The 22,510-nt window shown below is 38.2% G+C and overlaps 1 protein-coding gene across 11 annotated transcripts in view; it reads right to left on the bottom strand.

The window, feature by feature from the left end:
* Positions 1 to 7,635: 7,635 nt before the first annotated feature.
* LDB2 (LIM domain binding 2) overlaps positions 7,636 to 22,510 on the bottom strand; it is a 406,998-nt gene continuing 392,123 nt past the window's right edge. For 2 of the 11 annotated variants that reach the window (XM_078148929.1, XM_020992776.2), the window contains 4 exons: positions 20,115 to 20,238; positions 15,583 to 15,734; positions 13,001 to 13,143; positions 8,848 to 8,935 (listed from right to left, as the gene is read on the bottom strand). In XM_078148929.1, the coding sequence (XP_078005055.1) occupies positions 13,039 to 13,143; positions 15,583 to 15,734; positions 20,115 to 20,238 (381 nt within the window). In that variant the 3' untranslated portion in view covers positions 8,848 to 8,935; positions 13,001 to 13,038. Of the gene's footprint in view, positions 8,936 to 13,000; positions 13,144 to 15,582; positions 15,735 to 20,114; positions 20,239 to 22,510 lie in introns of all 11 variants that reach the window. The other 9 variants (XM_078148930.1, XM_020992795.2, XM_078148928.1 and 6 more) reach the window with 6 other exon arrangements.

The following is a 22,510-nucleotide window of genomic DNA, read 5'->3' as shown; positions in this document are numbered from 1 at the left end:
TCCTACTATTGGGCATATATTACGAGGAGATCAAAGATAGAAAGAAAGATCCAGTATATATTAAAATATTCACAGCAACACTTTTTTTTGTGTGTGTGTTGGTAAAAAATAACAAACTAGAAACAAAGTGAATATACTTTGGGGGAATGGCTGAAAAAATTGTCATACATGAATGCAACAGAATATTACTGCATAATTCTCTGAGGAATTCAGAGAAATATGAGAAGACTTATCAACCCATAACAAGTAAAGAGAGCAAACCTAGAGAACAATGTCCAATGAATACAATACAATACAATAATACAAATCAAAATAACACTAAAAAGACATCTTAATTCTGAATGAAATGCAATGACCAATATTTGTTACAGAGGACAGGTGATAAAATATACCTCCTAGCTTTTAGGGTCAGAGGTACAGATACGATCATTTTATTCCTTTTTTGTTCCTCTTGATCTATATATAATTAAAAAAAATCCCGAGCCTTTTTATCATTTCTATTTTTCACAAGCCTGAACTATTCTGAAGTTTAGACTTTCTGACATTATTTTTACAGGCAATGCTCCGTAAAGGGCCATTTGGATCTGAGAAAGAGAGACACAATTTGCACCTAGATAAAATGTATTGATCTAAGTAAATAAAAGGATGTTTGAGTAAAATCAAAGGACGCAGTGAGCTCATAGGATTGCCTATGGGCTAGGAGCTGGCCAGCTCAGCTGAGACTGTAGAATGACCTGAGAGAGATTCTGGAGCACTGCAGCTGATATTGTTTACTCTGTAGCACACAAAAAAGATCTTGTGCTCTTTATAAATGGCACCAGTTGTGGGTCAACCCATCCTTGGCACCTTTTAATTTACCCAACATGAGTAAGCTATCCAAGTATACACACACGTCTTGACAAATCCCTTTGGTGCTCTGTGTTTGCACTTAAAACTCAGTTCTGGCTGTCTCTCTCCTCGTGCTTTTTGGGGACGAGACCTAGTTAGACCATATTGCTTCACCTTTGGAGTGTAGTAGAATTCAATGCAACTGGCATTTTTAAAGTGCTAGCTGTGTGCAAAACTCTAACTCTGCATGCTATCAGGCCTCTATGAGGCTACAGATTTTTATTAGTGTTCGTGCAATGGCTCACTCTGTGTTTGGGAACAGTCTTCAGAGCCCCGTGATGATAATCAGTTCCATCCCCATAGCAAAAAGCATTCATACCTCATTTTCACCCAACTAGGTTAATTAATCAGTCAGTCAATTTATTTGGCACCTACTTTGTGCCAGGGATTGGGAATGCAAAGACAACTCTGCACTGGTCTTCCTCCTCACCAAGAGTCTTTACTCTCTCAAGAAGCCTTTGCCTGTTTTTGTATCATCAGTGCTTAGCACAGTGCCTGGCACATGCTAGGAATTAAAAAATGTTGATTGATTGATTATATTCTATGGGGTAGATGACATATATATGTACATGTATATGTTACATGCACACATATGTACACAAGATATATTTAAAATAATATACAGGTAATTTTGAGGGAGAGGACAACTGCAGCTGGCTGTGGGTTCAGGGAGAAAAAAAAGGTTTGATCGCTGTTCCCATTCTCTAAATGTGACCGAGAAGGACTTTTGGCTGTTATCCCAAACCAGTGCAACTTCAAAGGAACTTAACTATCAAAGGCAGAAGACTGATGCTGAAGTTGTCTTCCTATGTTTCATTGTGGTGGTGAACCCTAGGTGACTCTAGATTCCAGAACTGATCCCACCAAAGGAAGGACTTCACTACAGGCTCCACTATGGACTGTACTCCTGTCTAAGGAAAAGCCCAGCTAAGTACAGGGAGACTCATCACCTGGCTGGATACTGGGACGAGCTTTTTCTGCCAATGAAAGTAGGCTCTCAGAGCCAGTTTTAGAAGAAGCAGAGGCGTTTCAACCTGCAATTAGGAGAGGAGGGCTCACATGAATGAGGCCACAGATTCATTAAGAATTGAAGTCAGAGGACATAAGAATGTGTTTATCTCTGGAGGCAATTCCAAAGGAGGGTGGGAGTAGTTTCAAAATTGCTTTGAGTAAATCAAGGGCCGCATTAGTGAGATATGCGAGATGGTTCCTTTGAAGAGGAAATAGTCATTAGGTGATTTAGATTCTAGACTGTTAAAAAAAAGTAGCTCTTGTGACTTGATGCCAGGGACAGAATTGGTAAATTAAGAAATAACCAATAATGGTAAGAGAATGAGCTTGGTTTTTAGATACATTGGACATCTTGAATATTATAATGACAAAGCAGAGAGAGTATGAAATGATCTTTCTTTGTGATTTCTTTGTCCCTGTCTTTTTGCATGGAGATGGGGGAGGAAGTGAAGAGCATGCAACCATATGAAAGGGCTACATTTCCTGAATGCTGTAGGCTGAAAGAACACATACAAACACATACACACACATATACTATGTATGTGTGTATTGACACACACGTACACATCTTTACGTATGGATATATGGACAGGTAAATACCACAAATATATGCCTATATGCATATACATACATACATACAAGTGCATGCATATATATATATATATACATACAACATGCATATATGTATATTATGTGTTAAAAGCACATGGCATAGGTACTGAGTAAGAATTTTGCCAGGAGGAAAGGAGAAGAATGCAGAAGAACAAGTGGATACTGTGCATGGAGCTGGGTTGATATGGGACCATGGAGGCTACTAAGGTAGACAGAGGCATTCTATATTCCATATCAGCCAACTGACAATGGCTGGCAAAGGGGTAGTGTCTAAACTGCAGAGACATTGGCATGATCTCTCCCTCCCATACCCTACCCCAGTTTCCAACCCCAAACTCCATTGGCAGAGAGTCTTTGCTCAGACTTCCCCAATTAGAGTTACGTATTGGGAAAGGGTTGAGACTTGAACTGTTCTTGTGAGGTAGGAATGAGAGAGAGAATACAGGCTGTGGTTACTTTCTGATGCTTTACTGTTTAGTTCTGTCATGAATAAATATTTTTATAATGCAATGCTATTGGGAGCCTTTGTTTGCTGGCAGATGAGTTGACTGAATACACTGAAATGATTTAGCTACAGAGTTTCTATATTCAAATGAGATCAAAATGTACCCAAAAGAGTATTGGTTATTGAAAAACTCCAAGATAGGAATCCAGTTTAGCTGCCAGAGGCTAGAGTCTGATTCCTTGATTATAATGGGATCAAAAGTCTGGTACAGTGTCTCTGTAATTAATCTTATGACCCAAATCTCTTCATATTCTGACTATAATGCTGGTTTGTGTGTATGTGTGCATAACATTAGTGTCAGGTTAAATCTATATCAATATACAATATCACATACATATTATGTTTATAGCTATAATCTGCATAGATATTCTACATATTTATATGCAATATTCTATATATTTTGTTTTTTCCCCCAATCACATATTGTTGTTGTTTTTCAGCCAAAGACAAGGTTTATTAAAGATCTGCCATATTGGCCAGACTCTTAAGGAATCTGAACATTTGTAAGCTGTTGGCTAGATTATGTGAATCTGAGCCTTGGGCTAGACTCTTAAAGAATCTGAGCCCCCAATTACATGTTAAAACAATTTTAAACATATGTTTAAAAGTTTTGAGTTCCAAATTCTATCCCTCCCCTCCCCCCTCACTGAGATGGTTAGCAATCCAATATATGTTATATGTGTGCAATCATGTAAAACGTATACTGTTCTATATGGATTTAACCTGACACTAATTCTGCAGGTATATATAGAGATGAAGGCAGAAACAATTGAGCATCCAGGACAGGGATGGTTGTTGGTTATTTTGTTTTATTTTATTTTTTGGTATCTCCAGCACTTAGCACAGCTCCTGGCAGATAGTTAAGTGCTTAACAAATGCTTGTTGACTTGGTTTGCTCACTTTATATAGCTAGATGAGAAGTTAGAGATCATATAATCCCATCTCCCCCACCCCACCTTATTGTATAGATGAAGAAATAGAAGCAGAAGTGAAAATGATCTGGCCGAAGTTACAGATAGTAGCCAAGCTAGGATTTATGCTCAGGTCCTCCAACTCCAAATACAGTGTTCTTTCTAACTCACCACGAGTGAATGCACCAGAAGCTATATGGCCATGAGAAGAGCAATCAAGGAAATGAGAGGAAACTGGGGAATATAGTAAGCTGGTTCTTATAGCCCTGCCCTGAAGTACCGCTGGTGGAACTTCCCAGCTGGAGGCCAAAGTCTTGGTGGAATGGAGTGAGAGTGGAGTACTTTCGTTAGTCTTCTGTACTCAAAGGGATAGGGCTTAGTGACTTTCCTGAAAGATTCCTGGTGCCACACATATAAAATGCAGATATAAGAAGCCCTGGAGGGTCAGAGCACACCTGTGGTTCTTACTGGGGTTGTATATCTGGCTTTAGATGTTTGAGTACGGGAGAAGAGCAGAACTAAATTCAGCGAGGAAAGTTTGGGATAAAAAGAGGACCACAGAAATGCATCTTCTCACTTAAGCCATAGACACCTGAATTCTAGGTTAGGGGAAGCTTTTGGGATATTTTTGAGGGAAACAGCTGGCCAACTCAGTTCAATAAACAAATTCATCTCAAGAAACATTTATTAGTGCCTGTTCTGTGCAAGGCTCCATGTTAGCCACTGCCTGCCCTCAAAAAGCTTACATTCTACTAAAGGGGATTCATACAGAGACAAATGTAATACAACACAGGTAGTAATGGGAATATGATGCAAAGGAGAGATCCAAAGTACTCTAAAAAAATCTGGAGAATATTTTCAGCTGGAAGGTGGTGGTCATGGAGGCTTCATAGAAGAGGTAGTACTTGATTTGGGCTTTGAAGGATGAAAACAGATTCTGAAAGATGAAAATTGAAGAGGAAAAACTTTCTTGGTATAGAGACAGTTTGCAATAATTCATAGAAGTGCAAGTTGGCAGGGAAAGGTTGGCGAAGCCATGAATCCTGGGCAGTTGAAATATAGAGCTTGTGAAAGGGCATGATATAAGGACAGAAAGACTAGTCCAAATCAGATAACGGTGGGCTTATATGCCAATCTGAGGAGTTAGTGCTTAATTCTTTTGGCCATAAGAAGCCTGAGGGATTTGAGGAGGGTTTTGGAGCTCCAACAATTTACAAATGCTTTGTTGTTTTAAAGTTCTCACACTTGCTTAGAAATTGAAAAATCTGTGATTCTTGATTTTCCTTGAAAGATATGTGTTATTTATATCATGTCATATTAAAACTGGGAAAGGAAGTGTGGTATAGACTAAAGAACCCAGCTGGAGTAGGCCTTGGGAGACATACTCTCTAGTCCGAGCTTTCTCACTACCTTCCAGCTTGACCTCATATCTAGCTTGACTTCACTACCCTCTCTCCCGGCTCCACTTTTTTCATTTGCAAAAACAGTAAGGTTGGACAAGATGATCTTTTAGCTCAAATATTATATGATCCTTTTATGCAGAAATATTCAATGCAACTGTGCTGCTCCTTCATAATGGAAACTAAACTTTATTTGTAGAAATATTTTAAAGAAATTTTGTTCATGAAAGCATTAGTTTCAGAATATCGGTGTCTGGCTGGATTATATTTGGTAATGGAAGCAATTTGCTTCTTTTAAAAATTATCCTTTTACCTTCCATTTTAAAAAATTAAGTACAGACCTCATAGCACCTCATTATCTCAGTTCCATAAGGAGGGACAGGAACAAAATTTGGGAGGGAGGGAGGAGAAGGGCCAATATTTTTATTAGAAATATACTGTACTCCTTACTTCTTCAATCCCACTTAGCCCATCTGTGATTGACTTAGGCCATTCAGCCCAGGACAACATTTGCAAATGTTTCTCTTCAATTATTAGTAGAGAATCTCATAAGGTGCACTTTGTCAAACCACAAACTCCAAAAAGAAAAAAAAAAGAAAAGCTCTGTTGAAAAGGTAATTTAAACGAAGTGCAAAGTAGCCACAGATGTTTCCAATTGCTCTCACTGACTATCAGTGAACCACAGGGAAGTCATTATGATGATGTGAGATTAGCCTCCATTACAAGCTAGCAGGGAGCTTTCATTGGACCAAACTGATCATTTGTTTGAGGTCACAGCCTGCATTGTTTTTTGATACTATCTATCTGGATTCTCTGAATTTGACAAAATTCAGAAATTTGCAGTGGGTCTTCCAGTCATTAGCATGAATTAGCCAGGTTCTTCTGTAATTGAAGAATAATTAAGTGAATGAGAGGAGGTATAGAGCATCTGTTCAGGATTCTAACAGAATCATGACAGTTCTTCAGTTTTTTTTTCAGATCTCTATATGTATGTATTATATGTGGGTATTTATATCATTCATCCATCTATCTGTCTGATTCTACTTAAACTTTTGTATCCAACCTTCATGATAACACTGAGTGATAGATTATAGTAGGGTCTTGGCAAAGAGAAAGTCTCTAACAGAATGGGAGATTTTAAGAATTCTGAGAATTTATAGAGAAACCCACTGGGGAAAGAATTAAAGAAGGGATTCCTAACACTTTTGGTGTCACAGACATCTTTGGCAGTCTGAATCCTATGGACCACTTCTCAGTATAAGGTTTTTTAAAATAATTTGAAAAAATGTTAAATTTCAATTAGAAGTTAGTGAGAACAAATACATATTTTTCCCCATCAATATTTGTGTTGTCCCTAAAGTCTATCAATGAAATCCTTCAGGGTCCACAGACCTAGGTTAAGACTCCTTGTATTAAAAGAATGTCTTTACAAAAAAAAAAAAAGGATGTCTTGCTTGGAGGATGCTAAAGTTCATGGAAGTGAAGTAAGTTATGCAAGGTCATGTGAGAAGGTCAATTTGGATGTCCCCTCTCCCTTCCTCCCCCACCCCATCATAGCTTAAGAGAACTATTTAGGAAGAAACTAGTTTCTGAACAAGTAGAAAGTGTTCACTTAAGTGGAAAATATCTCTTCCACCCATATTTACATTATAAAACAGACCAATGACCCTTGCCTTTGAAACTGAATAAATCCAAAGCACATGATGGAAAAAAAAAAAAGAAGCATGATTAGCAAAAAAAAGTTCCATGTATGAAATCTGTTACATTTCAAACCTCATAGAACAAGAATATGTGTGTTACTTACGATAGAAGTGAAGTTTGGCAAAAAGACTCAAATATGTGCCACTATTTGGGTTCTATAATTAACTTAAGCTCAGCTTGGTATGAAGGAAAGAACACTGGACTGGTAGTCAGAAGACCCTCATTCCAGTTCTGATTCTACCCTTAGTCTGCAATGCAATTTTGAGCAGTCCACTTCACCCACTATGCCTCAGTTTCCTCATCTGTTAAATGGACTCACATACAGGAGGTTGCATAGTATAGTGGAAAGAACACTGGATTTGGAGTTAGACTTGGTTTTGCTTCTTGCTACTTGTGAGCTTTGGCAAGTCATTTAATCCCCAGAGGCCCATTTTCCTCAACTATAAAATGAAAGTATTGGACTAGAGGGTTGTGAAGATTCCTTATAGGCCTAAATGATCCTATAGATGATAAATCCCATACGTCACTTCTACTTTAACATTCTATAGTTCTGTTCTGATTCTAACTTGTTTTATTGCAGACATCACAAAAGGTCAAAGCACGTTGCTTTTTGTTGTTAACACAGTTTATTATTGGCACACTTATTGGCAAAGCATACATAAAATACCATTGTATTATAACACACTGAATCACTGTGTCTTTACATGTGTAGCTGAACATATTAATATGTAAATGAAAAAATTAGTTCTCTTATAAAGTTTCACATAAATACACTGGGATCCCAAAAAGAAAAAGACCAAAAAAAAAACGTTTGAGGGCTTTACAAAAATATTACACAAGAAATATACCATGAAAGGAAATAAAGCCAACTCAGATACAATAAAACACAAAAATTTCCAATTTTATTAAATGGCCCACAAAAATCAATGGATTACATGGCTTGAAAATATTTGGATCAACAGCAATTTTACAAAGCATAAACTCTCATAGGACTGGGTGTCTTTCTCCACATAAAAATATTTCTCATGTCTTTGATGAAAAAAAAAGACATTTCTTGTTTCAGTACTTGTATAAATGACTGAAGGACTAATGATTGGCATGAGTGATGATAGAAATTAAAACTGCTGGATCCTTTCAAGGGTTAACCAATGAGCGAAGATGTAACAAAAGAACAAAAGTTACATTTCAATTACTTCCCAAAAGCTGATTTTTTTCCCCCTTTCTTTCTGAAACAAGAAACTTTCAGGTGCAAGTCAAAAAGCAGAAAATATTTTACAATATTAAAAAGTCATCCACCATTAGGTTGAGCATAATTAATGAGATCCTGAGCACTGAGGACTTAACAATATGGCCTTCATCTGATATGAGAAAAAGAAATTCAACAAAAAACATTGTTAAAAATTTGCCATGAGGTGCTAGATCACTTTGAATTATTTGAATTGAGGTCAGTGCCAGTATCTGTGGGATATGTGAAGGCCTCCAAGAAATGTACAATGGAAGCATGTTCAGAATCAATCTTCTCATTTAAAAAAAAAACCAGAGAGCTGCAGTTTAGAAATAGATATCTGTGTGGAAAGTTGTCCCACCCTATCCCACCCCGGTCTCCTATGTAAATGCTCTGATAGAGTAATTACAAGCCACCATCATACATAACAGTGGGTTAGAGGCAGGTTAGCTTATTGGGAAGCCTGTGGTGTAGGGTTTTCAGATTTGGTCTCTTGGTTCGCAGGTGGCTTACTGCTCCATGGGCTGTTGTTTCCCAAGGCTGGTGAATTGTTGAAGTCTTCTTCATCATCCATGCCATTTGCTGCATCGTACTGTGTGTTTTCTAATCTGGTGATAAGCCTTTCGTCTTCATCCCCAAATTCTCCTCCCATCAGAGTCGGCTCTCCTACCACCATCACATCCTGTGAACAGCATCCAACATTATTACAGGGGAACCTTGAGAGAGAGAGACAGCTTAAAACAAGCAAGGGGAGGGAATTGAGTCTAGCAACAAACTTAGTGAAATGTGCAACGGAGTCAGATATGCCTAGTGGGCCCATAATACAACATCGGATTTTTATGTGAAATAAACACTGTCTCCTGTTGTCAAGCATCCACAATTGCTTATACCTTCATTGGAATCTGACACCCAAAAACAGGCACTGTGAGTAGTCTGTAAATTTTTTTTAAAAAGGATTTTTTAATCAACCAATAAAAAAAAATCCTTTTAAATTTGCTCTCCTTGGAGAATTTTCCAAAACCTATTTAATCCTCTGGTGGGTATTTTAAATATCTATAGCATCCAATACTTTTATTTGGGAGCTGAGGAATGCTTTGTAAACTAATAGTGTATGAAGACATAAATAAGTTGCAAATCTATAATATTCACAAGATTTGTATGGAACAGTTCTTCCTCTATTCCAGGGATGCCATGCATTTTCATTGAAGACAGCCTCTCTTCTCCCTAGCCATCCAGGCCCTTTGATGCAACCAATATACTTGACATTCTGCTACTTAATTATGGTAATTAATTTAGGTAAAGTTTTCGATAAAAACAATGTTCACACTGATTTGACAATTTGCATAGCTAATTAAGTCATTAGCAAAAACCTGCTGATTGCCAACAAGCCCTGAATTTACCATCTGTTATTTCATGATGCCTGTCACCTATCCCCACATAGGCAACCCTGCCACCAATCTGTGCAGTAAGAGGACCAATCTGTCCAGCTGGTACCATAAAAGGAAGATGAAGAGTGCTAATTATAATTACATTGATGAAGCTAGTAGTCATCAAAAACTGGAGCATGTAAAAGGGAAAGAATCCATCTAATCACTCCTTTAAGTACAAATTGTCCTTCCATGCAAATAAGAGAACCACCTCCTGTACAGTGCATCTTGGCAGTACGGCAGAAGATACAGCAAGATGGGTGAGAACACAGCTAGACCAAAGCCCCTCCCTCCCCTTTTTCAAGAGGAAATACATCGGATGCCTGTGCGTCATACTGTATGCATGAGAAAGGACATGTGTGGGACATCTGCATCCTTTCTTGCAGATCTGTTAGGAGACGAGGTTTGGGCAATAGAAACCTTAAAAGTAGAATGACTTCAGTCATCCAGGCTGCTGCTGATGGCAACCAGCTACTCTCTATATCCAACACGTTCAGGCCAAGCCTACGAGCTGTAGCTGTAAGAATTCCCTAATATTAAGTATTGTGAAATATTAGATCTGGATTTCTGACTGAGGCAGACGACTCTTCTTAGAAGCTTCTTAAAAGGAGAACAAGTTCTTTTCTTTTTTGGGATACTTTAAATGGAATTTTGCCTAAAGCAGGGAGATGAACTACATGACCTTTTGGAATCCTTATCTCTCCTCTGATTCCATGATTGAATACATTCTTTGAAATAGCATTAAACAGTCATTTTCAAAGCTTCTCTCTTCCAATCTTGAACTAGAACATATGTGATTAATATCTTAGTTTTTAAAAAATTTTTAAAAACAAAATTCAAATCTTGCAATAGATGCTTCCTCCCTTTTCATAATGACTTTTTTTTTACTGAATTCTGTAAGCAATTCCACCAGTTTCCATATTTTTTTAAAAAAGCAATTCCTTATGCATATTTACCTCACTATACTGCTTAGCAAAAGCTGATAGGTCCATGTAATAGCTTCAGCTTGGAATGTTTGGGAAATTGGGAAAAGTATGAATGGATTTTGAAAATGTACTCCCTAACTGGATGCAGCTCTTGGAAATTGATTAAAAACATGCCAACATACAAAAAAATTATCTTCCACCAGGGCCCCTACTAAACACATAGAATATATGCTTGCTAAGCATGGTAATACTGGCATGAATAGCTCAGAATTTGATCTAATGTCGACATATGCACTTCAAAGTAAATATTTATTTTGCAGATACGAGCCAGAACTGAGACAGCTTTGACAGAGACCCTTGGGGGCTGCTTGGGCAGCAAATTAGACAAGAGTCTGCCCAACCTAAGACAGCAGCAAGGAAAAAAAAAACCAATTGTAAAGCAGTGCAATGTCAGGCTGCATTTGGCCACATCAGGCCGCTGATGTAAGAGATGAAAGTTCTTCATTTAGTTTGGGTGCTGCTGTATGATACCATGTTTGGTCATGGGTGTTTAGTATGGAAAACAGCCAACAAAGTGTAGGAAATTCAGAAAAAAGATATTATGACTAGGAGCAAAGATAAGTATGCAAAATATGGATGGTTTTGCCAGAGGATGATGATAGATAACTTAACTCTTGTGTTGTGACATACTCAGATCCCTTTGAAGCTCTTGTATGTATAAGGTTTGAATGTGAACATTAAGGTACTATATAAATTTTCACTATTATTACTATTACTACTAATGATTTTATTAATTGGATTATCAATAGATTTTATAACCATCCACCATTGTACCTGAACTAATAAGTTGATGGGAGAGATCCCGAGGGTTGGGGGCTGAAGAGGTAAGGATGATCAGGAAATCAGGGATGAAATTAGGATAAAGCAAGCATATTAGGGGGAGGGAGGAAATTCTCAAACATAGACTACATTCTATTCCAAAGTAATGGTTGTTCAAGAAAGGTGATACAGAGATGTTTGAATCACTTCAAACTGGGAAAGCATGCTAAGAGAACACACATGGAATAAGCAGGCCTTGATGGCTATTACATAAGATGCCCCAATATGAAAACTAATGAATGCTGTGAAAGTGTTAATAATCCTCAAATGCCCAGACACCAATTTTTTTTTACTTCTTACATAAAATTCTGTCTCGTAAGTAGTTGTGTATTCATGTGTATTTGCGTGTCACATGTGCACATCTATAGAAGATATCTGTGAGAGTATGCATATATGATGTATGTGTCTTGTGCAGATCTACAAGAAGCATCTGTAGATTTTTACATATACAACTATTCTATCTCTATATCATCTATATCTAAACCTGTATCATCTGTATCTGTATACATACATCTATCACTTATACATCTATATCTAATCTATCTCTATTTCATTTCTATTCTCTATTTATTGCTATTACATTTTTGGGCATACATACTTCCACTAAATTCTGATGCCTTTTCTCTCTATGTCATAAAGATTACCCTGAACTTCCAATGACTATACCAGTAAAGCACAAACTCAGGCAGGTTTTACTGAACTAGAGGAGCCTCAGGCCACTGCAATTTCTGTCCTCTGAGAACTACTAGTCAAGCTTGAAGAGGCTCATCCCCAGAAGTTTGGTTACCAGCCATATTAAGTCACAAAGACTATTTGCTAAGGAGTGAAGAGATTACACTCTGCATTGGTGAAAACATGGATCCTTGAAACATTGAAAAGATCTTATGTACACATATAAACTTGGTTCATTTTGACTTCAATGTATTTCCCCCCCTAAAACAGACCCATGATATCATTGGTAAAGAGAACTTTCAATGAGAAAACTCTCTCTACCAATGTAAGTTAGCAGTTTTCCTGTAACTTAGTCTTAACTCAGTTACCTGGGACAAATAGTGTTAAATGACTTGCCCAGGATCACACAGCCAGGATGGGTCAGAGGGAGAATATAAACTCAGGTCTTCCTGACTCTGAAACCAGCTCTTCATCCACCATCCTACACTGTCCTATGTGTACCCTTAAATACTCTATATATGTACTGGTTATGTGTAAAGAATACACCCTAGGATTAATATCTTTACTTATCAGTCTTTACAATGTAAGTTTAAACGCATTGAGGGTGTGTATCACCTTAACACTTTCTTTAAAAAAATCACATTATTACCAATAGGGTATAGGCATGACATTTCAACTTTCTTCCATATAGTGTAAAAGGCAATAATCCCTCTGGGTAGAAACACATACCCCCTCATGTCCCCAAAGTGTGGCCCTCTGCTCCTCCGCTGGAGTCCTGAAGGTACCACCAAATTAATTCCCATTTAATCTCTTCTCACTAATCCCCGAGCAATGGCCACCAACCTCTGAGGAGGACTGGAAGTGACTCCTCTAAGAGCCCCTCAATGCTTCTCCTTAAATTGGACAGAAGGGGTCACTGCAGTTGAATGACACAGGGCTCCATCCCTCCCAGGGTTGAGGCTGCAGCTCTGGAGTGCTCCTAGCTCCTGCTCATGGAGTGAGAAGCAGAATCCAAGTATTAAACCCTAGTCTTTCACTTGGGAGCGCACACTGCTACTGTGAGACCACTGGTCTGCTCCAAGTAGCACATTCTTGAATATTCTTTTCTCTCTATCTTGAAAAAACAAGTATGGTCATTATTTTGTGGTCAAGGAAAAAAAAACATTGTAAGGGAGTGGCTGGTGATGGCCCTTTTTATAATGGTCATGCTTGATGGTGACGCATTGTCAATACACTAGGTTCAGTCATAAGATGTAGTTGACATAAACTGTCCAATCTGTGTTGTCCAAAACCTGAAATCTGCACAGAAAGACTTTGCTTCGCAGACTTCTGTGGCCATCTGAAATTTCTGCTCATCTAAAATTAATCCACATTTCCTGGGCTTGGGGGATTGTGCTATGGTCCAAATGGCGCCTTATGCTAATGTTAACTTGAAAATCAGTGAATACACTCTAACACCTAACACTGTAAGAAAACAGTGTGGTGGAGTAGGAAGAGCACTGGCTTGAGAAGAGACCTGGAGGTCTAGGCCTGGCTCTGCTCCTTACTAGCTCTGTGACCTTGGCTAAGTCTTTTCTCTTCCATGTGTCGCCATTTTGTCACCTGTCCAATGGGGAAAGGGGGGTAAAATAATCCTAAAGCTTCATTTAAAAATTTTGTGATTATATTAACAGGCTTATTTTATCTCAACTTAAAAAAATATTTGGGGCCTCATTAATTCGGGGTCATATCCAAAATTGAGGTTTTATGCACGTTTTATACACCCATTTTTCCGGTCAAATAAAGAGCCCACCTCTCTGGCATTGGAAAGGCAAATCTGCAGGTGTATTTTGGTCTAGTGAAAGTGCTTTGTCATCCCTTTTAGATTCTTAAGGGCTCATGGGTATAGAGACTACTCCAGTGTAAGGACACTAAGACATTGCTTGGGAATCATAATTTTTGGAAGTCTTTGCCCTGGAATACCAAGGAAAGCAAAATAGCACTTTCTTCACTTGTCAGGCAATTCACTCTATGGCCAATGCTACATTGGGTGGCTCAGAGTAGAAATAGCATCTTTTCCCTGCAGAACAGGGCAAGAGGCCCAAAGGGACAGTAGAAGCTTCCCATCTAAGTACAGAGAAAGCTAGAGAATGGGAGGGACAGAGCTAACAAAAGGGAAAGGAAGCTGAGAAGAAGGAAAGGCAGAACTAGAAGAGAAAAATTTGGGAGGAAGTAGAAAATCTTTGATTTTTTTTTCTTAATTTCTGTACTGGTCAGTCCATCACTAGTTGGGAGGGAGATGGAAAAGGATCAGGACACCAATGGAGAAGGTAACACACACAAGAGAAAATAACTGAAATCCAAGGAAGGGAGCAAGTCAGAGCTTAATCACAGAGAAAGACAAGATCAGAAGACTTGATGGATAGAGAATATCCACCAGGCACCAAGAGAGACCCTAGGTGACAGAGTAAAACATTTGGTAAAGTGGGGAGGATGTAAAAACAGAAGGAAAGAGATGAGGGCCATAAAGAGCTGGGGAAAAGAGGAACATAATAAGGGGGCAGAAGAGAATATCAGGTTTGGGAAGGAGTAAATGTTCAAAATAGGGAAAGAAACTGGTCAGGATATATGAGGACTATAACAAAGGGCAGAGTTTTGGAAGAAACAGCAAGAAATATTAAGAAGAATGAAGCAGTTCCAGACCACATAAGACTACTTCTAGCTAACCTAGTTCTTTGGCTTAAGAAATCATTGACATTCATGAAGCCCCTTTCCAAACCAATGACTTTTTTCTTTGCCAAGTCCTAGAAAGGAAACAGAAGGCCAAGACAACTGAATAGTTGTGACCATGCTTTCCTGCTTGAGTCTGAAAGCTCACCCTTAAAAGCAGGGAGAGGGGAGTCAAAAATCAGCACATGCCATTCCCAAACATCCATATTACCTTTTTCTTTCCTTTGAAGTTTTACCATATTACCTTTTTTTTCTTTCAAGTTTATAACCTGAATCTTAACAAAAAAAAAAGAGTTCCCCCTCCCCTCCCCTTTCATGTATGAGCTCCGCTACAAGAAGGCACCAGATAGCTGAAAGTTAGTGGCTCCTCTGGCTCAGGGCCCCCTTCCTTTTGTGGTCAGAGGTCTGTAAACCTCCTATCGACATGCTGCTATTGGTAAATGATATCCTATTTAAACCCTAAGCGAAAGCTCACCTGCTTTTGAATCAGACAGTTCTTTAACTCAAATCTCCTTGCCACTCAGATTTGTAATATTCATGCCTCATTTCTAGTTTACCAGCAAGAATATCCAAAGCAGATTTCCCCTCAATAAGACCCTCCCTGACCTTCTTCCCTCTCCCAATTAATTTGCTTCTAAAATGGGCTTTAACTTTTATCTTCTGTAAGAAGGTAGGACAGACAGAGACTTCAGGCCTAAAAGGAAGGTGAGACTTACAGGTACCTGACTTGACAAGCTCAGGTTTGCAGCAGGCGTTTTTTTCTTGCTGCTGGTGCTGTTGGCATTGTTCCCAGCGCTACTGTTGGAAGTGCTACTTGTGGAGTTTTTCCGTTTTCTCCTTTTGGTGGTTGGCTGCCTTGTGGGTTCTGCTACAATATGGGACAGGGGAGAAGAATCAGTTCTGAACAGAAAGCATCACAAGGTCCATGGGAAGTATTCCAACCCAACCCCTGCTAAGATAGCTTGTCATAGAATCCAGCAGTTGGCATTCCATATATCAGGGAGAAACATCTTATAGAATTTCAGTTAGAGGACTTAAGAGTGGGCCACACATTCAGAAGATCTGAAACCTTCAACTTAAGAAACTTTCAGAAACTTTGGAACGCATACATCAATGTGTTCTACAGTGTTGCCTACTGGAAATGTGTAATAGTGCAGCTTAACTCTATTATATATTATGAATACTTAAACCAAGGATTCTTAACATGGAGTGTTGGTATAGATTTCAGAGAGTCTGTGAGATTGGATGGAAAAACAAAAAAAATTGAAAAACCCTTGTATCACTATTTTCACTAACTTTTAGCTAAAATTTAGCACTTCCTCCAATTATAGGATTTTTTAAATTATTCTTAAAACTCATAGAATTTACTGTAGTAGCAAAAAGATATATGATACAAAGAAAAAAAAAGCTGACTCAAACTAAAAGAAGTGGAGGAGAGATCTACTTCTGGCAGGCCTGAGGGCAAAGTCCAGAGGTCACCAAGCATAAGATAAATTTATAGGTTTGGGAATCAATGAGTTGATTTTGGAGTCATGATAGCACTACAGATTTCTGAAAATTCAATTCAAGGAGGCCTGTTACTCTATTATCCAACAAAGTACAAGCCCAATGATACTTATTATCATTTATTAGTTGTATAATCATAGGCAAGTCTTCCAATCTCTGTGGGCCTCAGTTTCTTCATTTCTAAGATGGAGGTAACAATACTATTAGAATTTACCTCACAGGATTGTCTTGAAGTTCAAATGAAATTATATATGTAAAGCCCTTTGAGAATTTTAAAATGCTACATATATGCTAGTTATTATCATGAGTATGATCATCATTATCATCATCCCTTCTCTGAAGAAGGTTTTAGCTTATTGAAGGATTTATTTATTTATTTTTGGGTGAGAACATAGTTGATTTTATAATGAAAGCCATTGGGGTGATAGGATTTTCTATACAGAAATAAACCTTACAACCACTTGCTAGAAAATATCTATTCTTTATAGGAAAGGGTCTTGTTTATTTTCTAATTCCATTTCAACTTTGTGTCATTTAGAATGAATTTGCAATCCTAAACAGGCAAAGTCCTATTTTTGGAATTATGGAGCTGACTCAGTGACTGTACTATTACACATTTCATTTTCCCCATGAGGCCAATGTTGCTTTTTAAAAAAAAATTTCTTTATTTTTTAGTGAGGCAATTGGGGTTAAGTGACTTGCCCAAGGTCACACAGCTAGTCCGTGTCAAGTGTTTGGTCTGAGGCCAGATTTGAACTCAGGTCCTCCTGTCTTCAGGGCCGGTGCTCTATCTACTGCGCCACCTAGCTGCCCCCCCAAATAATGCTTTGTAAGGCAGTAACCTATCACATTATCCTTCTTTGTATCCCCTGACCAGCACCTAGCACAATACTTTTTTTTTTTTTACCGTGGTTACTTAACAAATATATATTGAATCAATGAATGTGTACTAAAGAATGAGAACAGCTCAACCTCCAAACAAGGGATCAAAATAATACCTCCCTAGCAATCCAGGTGACCTGGAGTACCAGGTGCAGCCCAGAAGAATATGGGATCAGAAAGCAATATTTTTGCCAATAAGAAGCCATCTATCTAGATGGGCAGATCTTGGCCATTAAATGTTCTCTCAAAAATGACAGGTTTCCCTTTTAGGATAATTGAGCTAGATAGATGGAACCTGAGAGGTCATCTGGTCAAACCTCTCAGATTATATAGATGTGAAATTCAAAAAATGTTCATTGGATTTGTATTTGAATTTGTGGTTCCCTACCCCTAGTATAGATCAATATAAAGGGAAAGCTTAAGCAGCAAAAGGCATCATGGTGTAGTGTAGGGGAACTGTATTTGTAGCCAGAGCACCTGACTAGGTTGCACAGTAGCTATGTGATTTCTATCAAATCACTTTATTTCTTTGGGCCTTAAATCTGATGGGGATTAGAGTAATCTAATAGAGAATCTCTAAGGTTTTTTCTTGTGGCAGCTAGGTGATGCAATGGATAGAAGAGGAACCAGGCAGACTTGGATTCAAATCTGGCCTCAAACACTTACTAGCTGTGTGACCCTGGAAAAATCACTTAACTCTGCCTCAGTTTCCTTATCTGTAAAATGAGCTGGAGAAAGAAATGGCAAATCACTTTAGTATCTTTGCCAAAAAAACCAAACAAACCCAAAAGGGGGGCATGAAGAGTTAGACACAACTGGAAAATGACTAAACAACAACAGATAACAAAAAGGTTCTTTCCAGCTCTATCCTTTGATAGAGCTATGGAAAAGGCATTTGAAAATTCTGCTAAGATCTCAGCCCTCATTCTGTCGGGTAAATGGAGGCATATTATTTATTAGGATCAGATAGTTACACAATCTTTCTCCAAAGTATTCAAAGATATTTAAAAATTCCTCTGTAACTTAATTTAAAACTTTTGCTTGAGGAATATCATTTCCTGAGGGAAGATGGGTATAGTTATGGTTGCTTCCAGATTTCAGATAACAGCAAATGAGGCAAGGGAGGGGGAGTTGAAAAACTTATTCCTGGTCATGGAGGCAAAAATATAGGTCTCAAGGGCCATCCTTGAGGGGAGGACTATAGCTCATTCCTTGTTCATCAGAATTGGACACTTGTTACATTTCTGCACCCATAACTATATGTATCTATAGGGGTGCTATTTGACAAAATATTTAAGCATCTTCCTCCCCGCTTAAATTACACATTCCCTAAATTCTTGTAGCACATCTTCTTTATGGTCTGTCAAGTCTCCATCTAAAACAATGGTTTTTTTTATGTTTATTCAGCATATTGTGATTGAAAGGCAGCCTGGTATGGAGGAAAGAACCCTGGATCTGGCTCTGCTATTTATTATCTTATGTAAATCACTTTAATGTCTGTGAGCCTCAGTTTCCTTATCTGTAAAACAGAACTAATAGTCTCTGCCCTGCCTACTTCACAAGATTTTTGTGAGGCTCAAATAAGCTGATTTCTGTGAATGTGCTTTGAGAATTGTAAGGTCCAATGGATATATAAAATGCTATTGATGACTGTGAAAATAAAGTAAATCCAAATGCATTTAATGAAGTTGAAACCTTTTCCCCAAAATCCAAGATTCCCCTAAGATAAACATTAAAACAGGTTTATATGAGACTTTGTTAATTTCTGAATTTTTCCTATTTTCTAAATATGTACTTGGTTCATCCACCTATATTAATCTTATGTAAGACCCCATGCCTTCCTTCAGGCCTTAAACCATCACATTTCATGAATCAGAAAGCAGTGTGCCTCATGTTAATGATTACTTTTTATAAAAATAATTTTTGGTGAATGGATATGTTTTGCTTTTGTGATCAATGAGGCTCAACACATGCCTGGAAGTAAAAGTGTATGAAATAGGAAGACAATTAATGATGACGTGAAGCTGTAATTTCAAACCCCAGCAGGAGATTCTACTGTCTAACCTGCATCCTAGCAAAGGCTGGAAAAAGAATGCATTTTACATTCTCTTCATGATTAAGCTGACTTTTGCTACATGTATCTTAACAAATAGGACAAGTATAACTTACTTTCAATCCATTAGTCCGTCCTTCCTTCCTTCCTTCCTTCCTTCCTTCCTTCCTTCCTTCCTTCCTTCCTTCCTTCCTTCCTTCCTAAATATGAGACTATGCTAAAAAGACTAGCTTAGGAGGTCTAGTCTTGGTTTTGTTACTAGCTTGTTGGGTTAGTTTTGGAGAAATCACATAAGTTTTCTGGGCCTCAGTTTCCTCATTTTTCCTCTTCTATAAAATGAAGGGGTTGTATTTTTTTTTAATCTCTAAGATTGTCTATGGGCAGCTAGATTGGGCAGTGGATAGAGTACTAGTCCTAGAATCAGGAAAACTCATCTTCCTCAGTTCAAATCTGGTCTCAAGTCCGTATTAGCTGGGTGACCCTGGGTGAGTCACTTAACCCTGTTTGCCTCAGTTTCCTCATCTGTAAAATGAGCTGGAGAAGGAAATGGCAACTTCTCCAGTATCTTTGCCAAGAAAACCCCAAATGGGGCCATAAAGAATTGTACACTTACTGTAACCACTGAACAATAAATAAAAACAACCATGGTCTTGTCTAACTCTAAAATTTTATTATTCAAAGTTCTTCGAGAAAGCATGGAATATTACTTTTGTAAATGAAGTTTAAACTACTCTCCATGCATTTCCCATCAGTTTATCCAAAATTGAAACATGTGCAAATGTAACAGGAAGAAGAAAGAAAAGCTACCTGGTGGTGCCACCATGCGCTGCCATTTCTGAAACAAGCATGTCTTCAGACAGTCTCGGGGGCTGAGATTGTAAGTTTTATGCCTTGACATCAGCTCTTGCATTGGTTCCAGTATTACACACAACTGCAACGAATGAGAAGAAGCATAGGTATTTGACCACATTGACTGCAACAATAATGATAAAGGTAGCTTACATTAATGTAGCACTTTGCACACATTATCTCACTTGAGCTTCATACCACCCTCTTAAGGTAGTTAGTGAAAATATTATCCCCATTTCACAGATGAGGAAATAGAGGCTCAGAAAGCTGCTTATTTAGCATGTAGGCAGAGCTGAAACTTGAATCCAGGTCTTCTGGCTCCAAGTTCAGAGCTCTGAACTGCTTCATGCTGTCATGATAATTAAAACCAGTGGGAGCAATCTGAAAGCTTACTGAAGCTTTAATGTTTCCTGGCTCTGTTTTTCTAATATATCAGTCAGAGAAAAATCTTATTAACAATTTCTGACACCTTAAATTATCATTTATTTTTTGGCACCACAGCACAATACTAAAATAACTCACATTCATATAGCATTTCAAGGTTTACAAAGCACTTTTCAGTGATATATAAAGAGTATATCGCGTATATCTAGGTTTTCCTCATAGTTAGGCGCTCTATATATATTTGGCTCCTTCACTTTCTTTTTAAAAATACTTTTAATGTTTTAATTGATATTTTCTTTTTTTCATCATCACTATTTCCCCCTCTCCTTTCACCTTCCCCTGCCCAGACGTCTATTCCACATAATGCCTATTTTTTAAGACAAACAGAAGGAAAAATCAGCATAACTGATCAAAACATAGAAAAAGTCTGAAAATATGTGCAACATATAACACTTGTGGACCTTCCACTTCCACAGAGAGATGGGATGGGGGTGTCCTCTCAGTTCTCTTCCTTTGAGCTATGCTTGTTTTTTTTTACAATTTTAAACACCACCTTTTGATATTTTATCACAGTTCTTTCCATTGACGCTGTGGTAGTTGTTGGGTATATTGTTTGCTTGGCTCTGCTTATTTCACTCTGCATCAGTTCATATAGTTCTTACCATGCTGCTCTGTATTCAGCACACACATCATTTCTTATAGCATAGTAATATTCCTTTGCATTCACATACCACAATTTGTTTAGTCATTCCCCAATTGGTGGCATCTACTACATTTCCAGTTCTTTGCTATTACAAAAATTGCTGCTCTAAATATAGGGACTTTCTTCTTATCAGTGGTCTCCTTGGTGTATAAGCCTAGTAGCAGAATCTCTGGGTCAAAAGATATGAACATTTTGGTTACTTTATTTGCATAATTCCAAAATGATGGTAATGATCCAGTCCCCTTTACCTTCACTGCTCAACTGTTATAAAAACGAGATTACTCTTCTACAACATCAACACCACACACCACCAACAATGACAAAGGTCTGAAGATCTCCCCTGCAGAAAGAAGGGAGGGCAGGAAGGAGTTTCCAGTGACCTGCAAGGTTTGACTTTCTGCCATAGCCAGGTATCATTATCTATGCTCAAAGTGTAGGCTAGTTTGCCTCCTGGAAGAGAAGGTAAGGGCCCTTGAAAAAGCTATGTCTCCTTTCCAGGCTATTATATAGAAGGAAGCTTCTTTTTAAAAAGGCAGAAGGATTTCAAAAACAAAGAAAGTTGTAAAGAGGCACAAGACCCAGGTTAGGTGGTTGGAGACTGGAGCTCAAGAATAGATATGTGCCTATTCTTCAACAGGAAGGAGGTGAACTTCCAGAGGAGGGATGCAGATGTTTGTCCTTCAAGAAATTGTGATGTGACTCCAGGGAGTCATCAGGTGAGGAAACATTAGGCCTGGCTTCTTCTACCTCTTTGTTCTTTCTCCTTCCACCCTCAAAATGTAGATGCCCCGCAAAGTCCCTAAGCCTTTTTCTCTTCCCTCTATACAGGCATACTTTATTTTATTGCATTTCACTTTATTGGGCTTCACAGATACTGACTTTTTTTTTTAGCCAGATTGAAGGTTTGTGGCAACCCTGCATTGAGCAAGTCTATTGGTGCCATTCTCCCAACAGCACGTGCTCATATTGTGTCTGTGTCACATTTCGGTAATTCTAACAATATTTCAAACTTTTTCATTATTATTATACCTGTTATGGTGATCTACGATCAGTGATCTTTACTATTGTAATTGTTTTGGGGCACCACAAACTGCATCCATGTAACACAGTGAACTTAATCGATAAATGTGTGTATTGTGGCTACTTCACTGACTCCTGACCTGCCATTCCCCATCTCTTTCTCTCTCACAGGCCTCCCCATTCCCAGAGACACAACAATATTGAAATCAAGCCAATTAATTACTTTACAATGGCTTCTAAATGTTCA

Source organism: Phascolarctos cinereus, unplaced genomic scaffold (assembly GCF_003287225.1).
Source record: "Phascolarctos cinereus isolate Bilbo 61053 unplaced genomic scaffold, phaCin_HiC Scaffold_9;HRSCAF=440, whole genome shotgun sequence".
Classification (NCBI taxonomy): domain Eukaryota; kingdom Metazoa; phylum Chordata; class Mammalia; order Diprotodontia; family Phascolarctidae; genus Phascolarctos; species Phascolarctos cinereus.
This window is presented reverse-complemented; position numbering and strand designations above follow the sequence as displayed.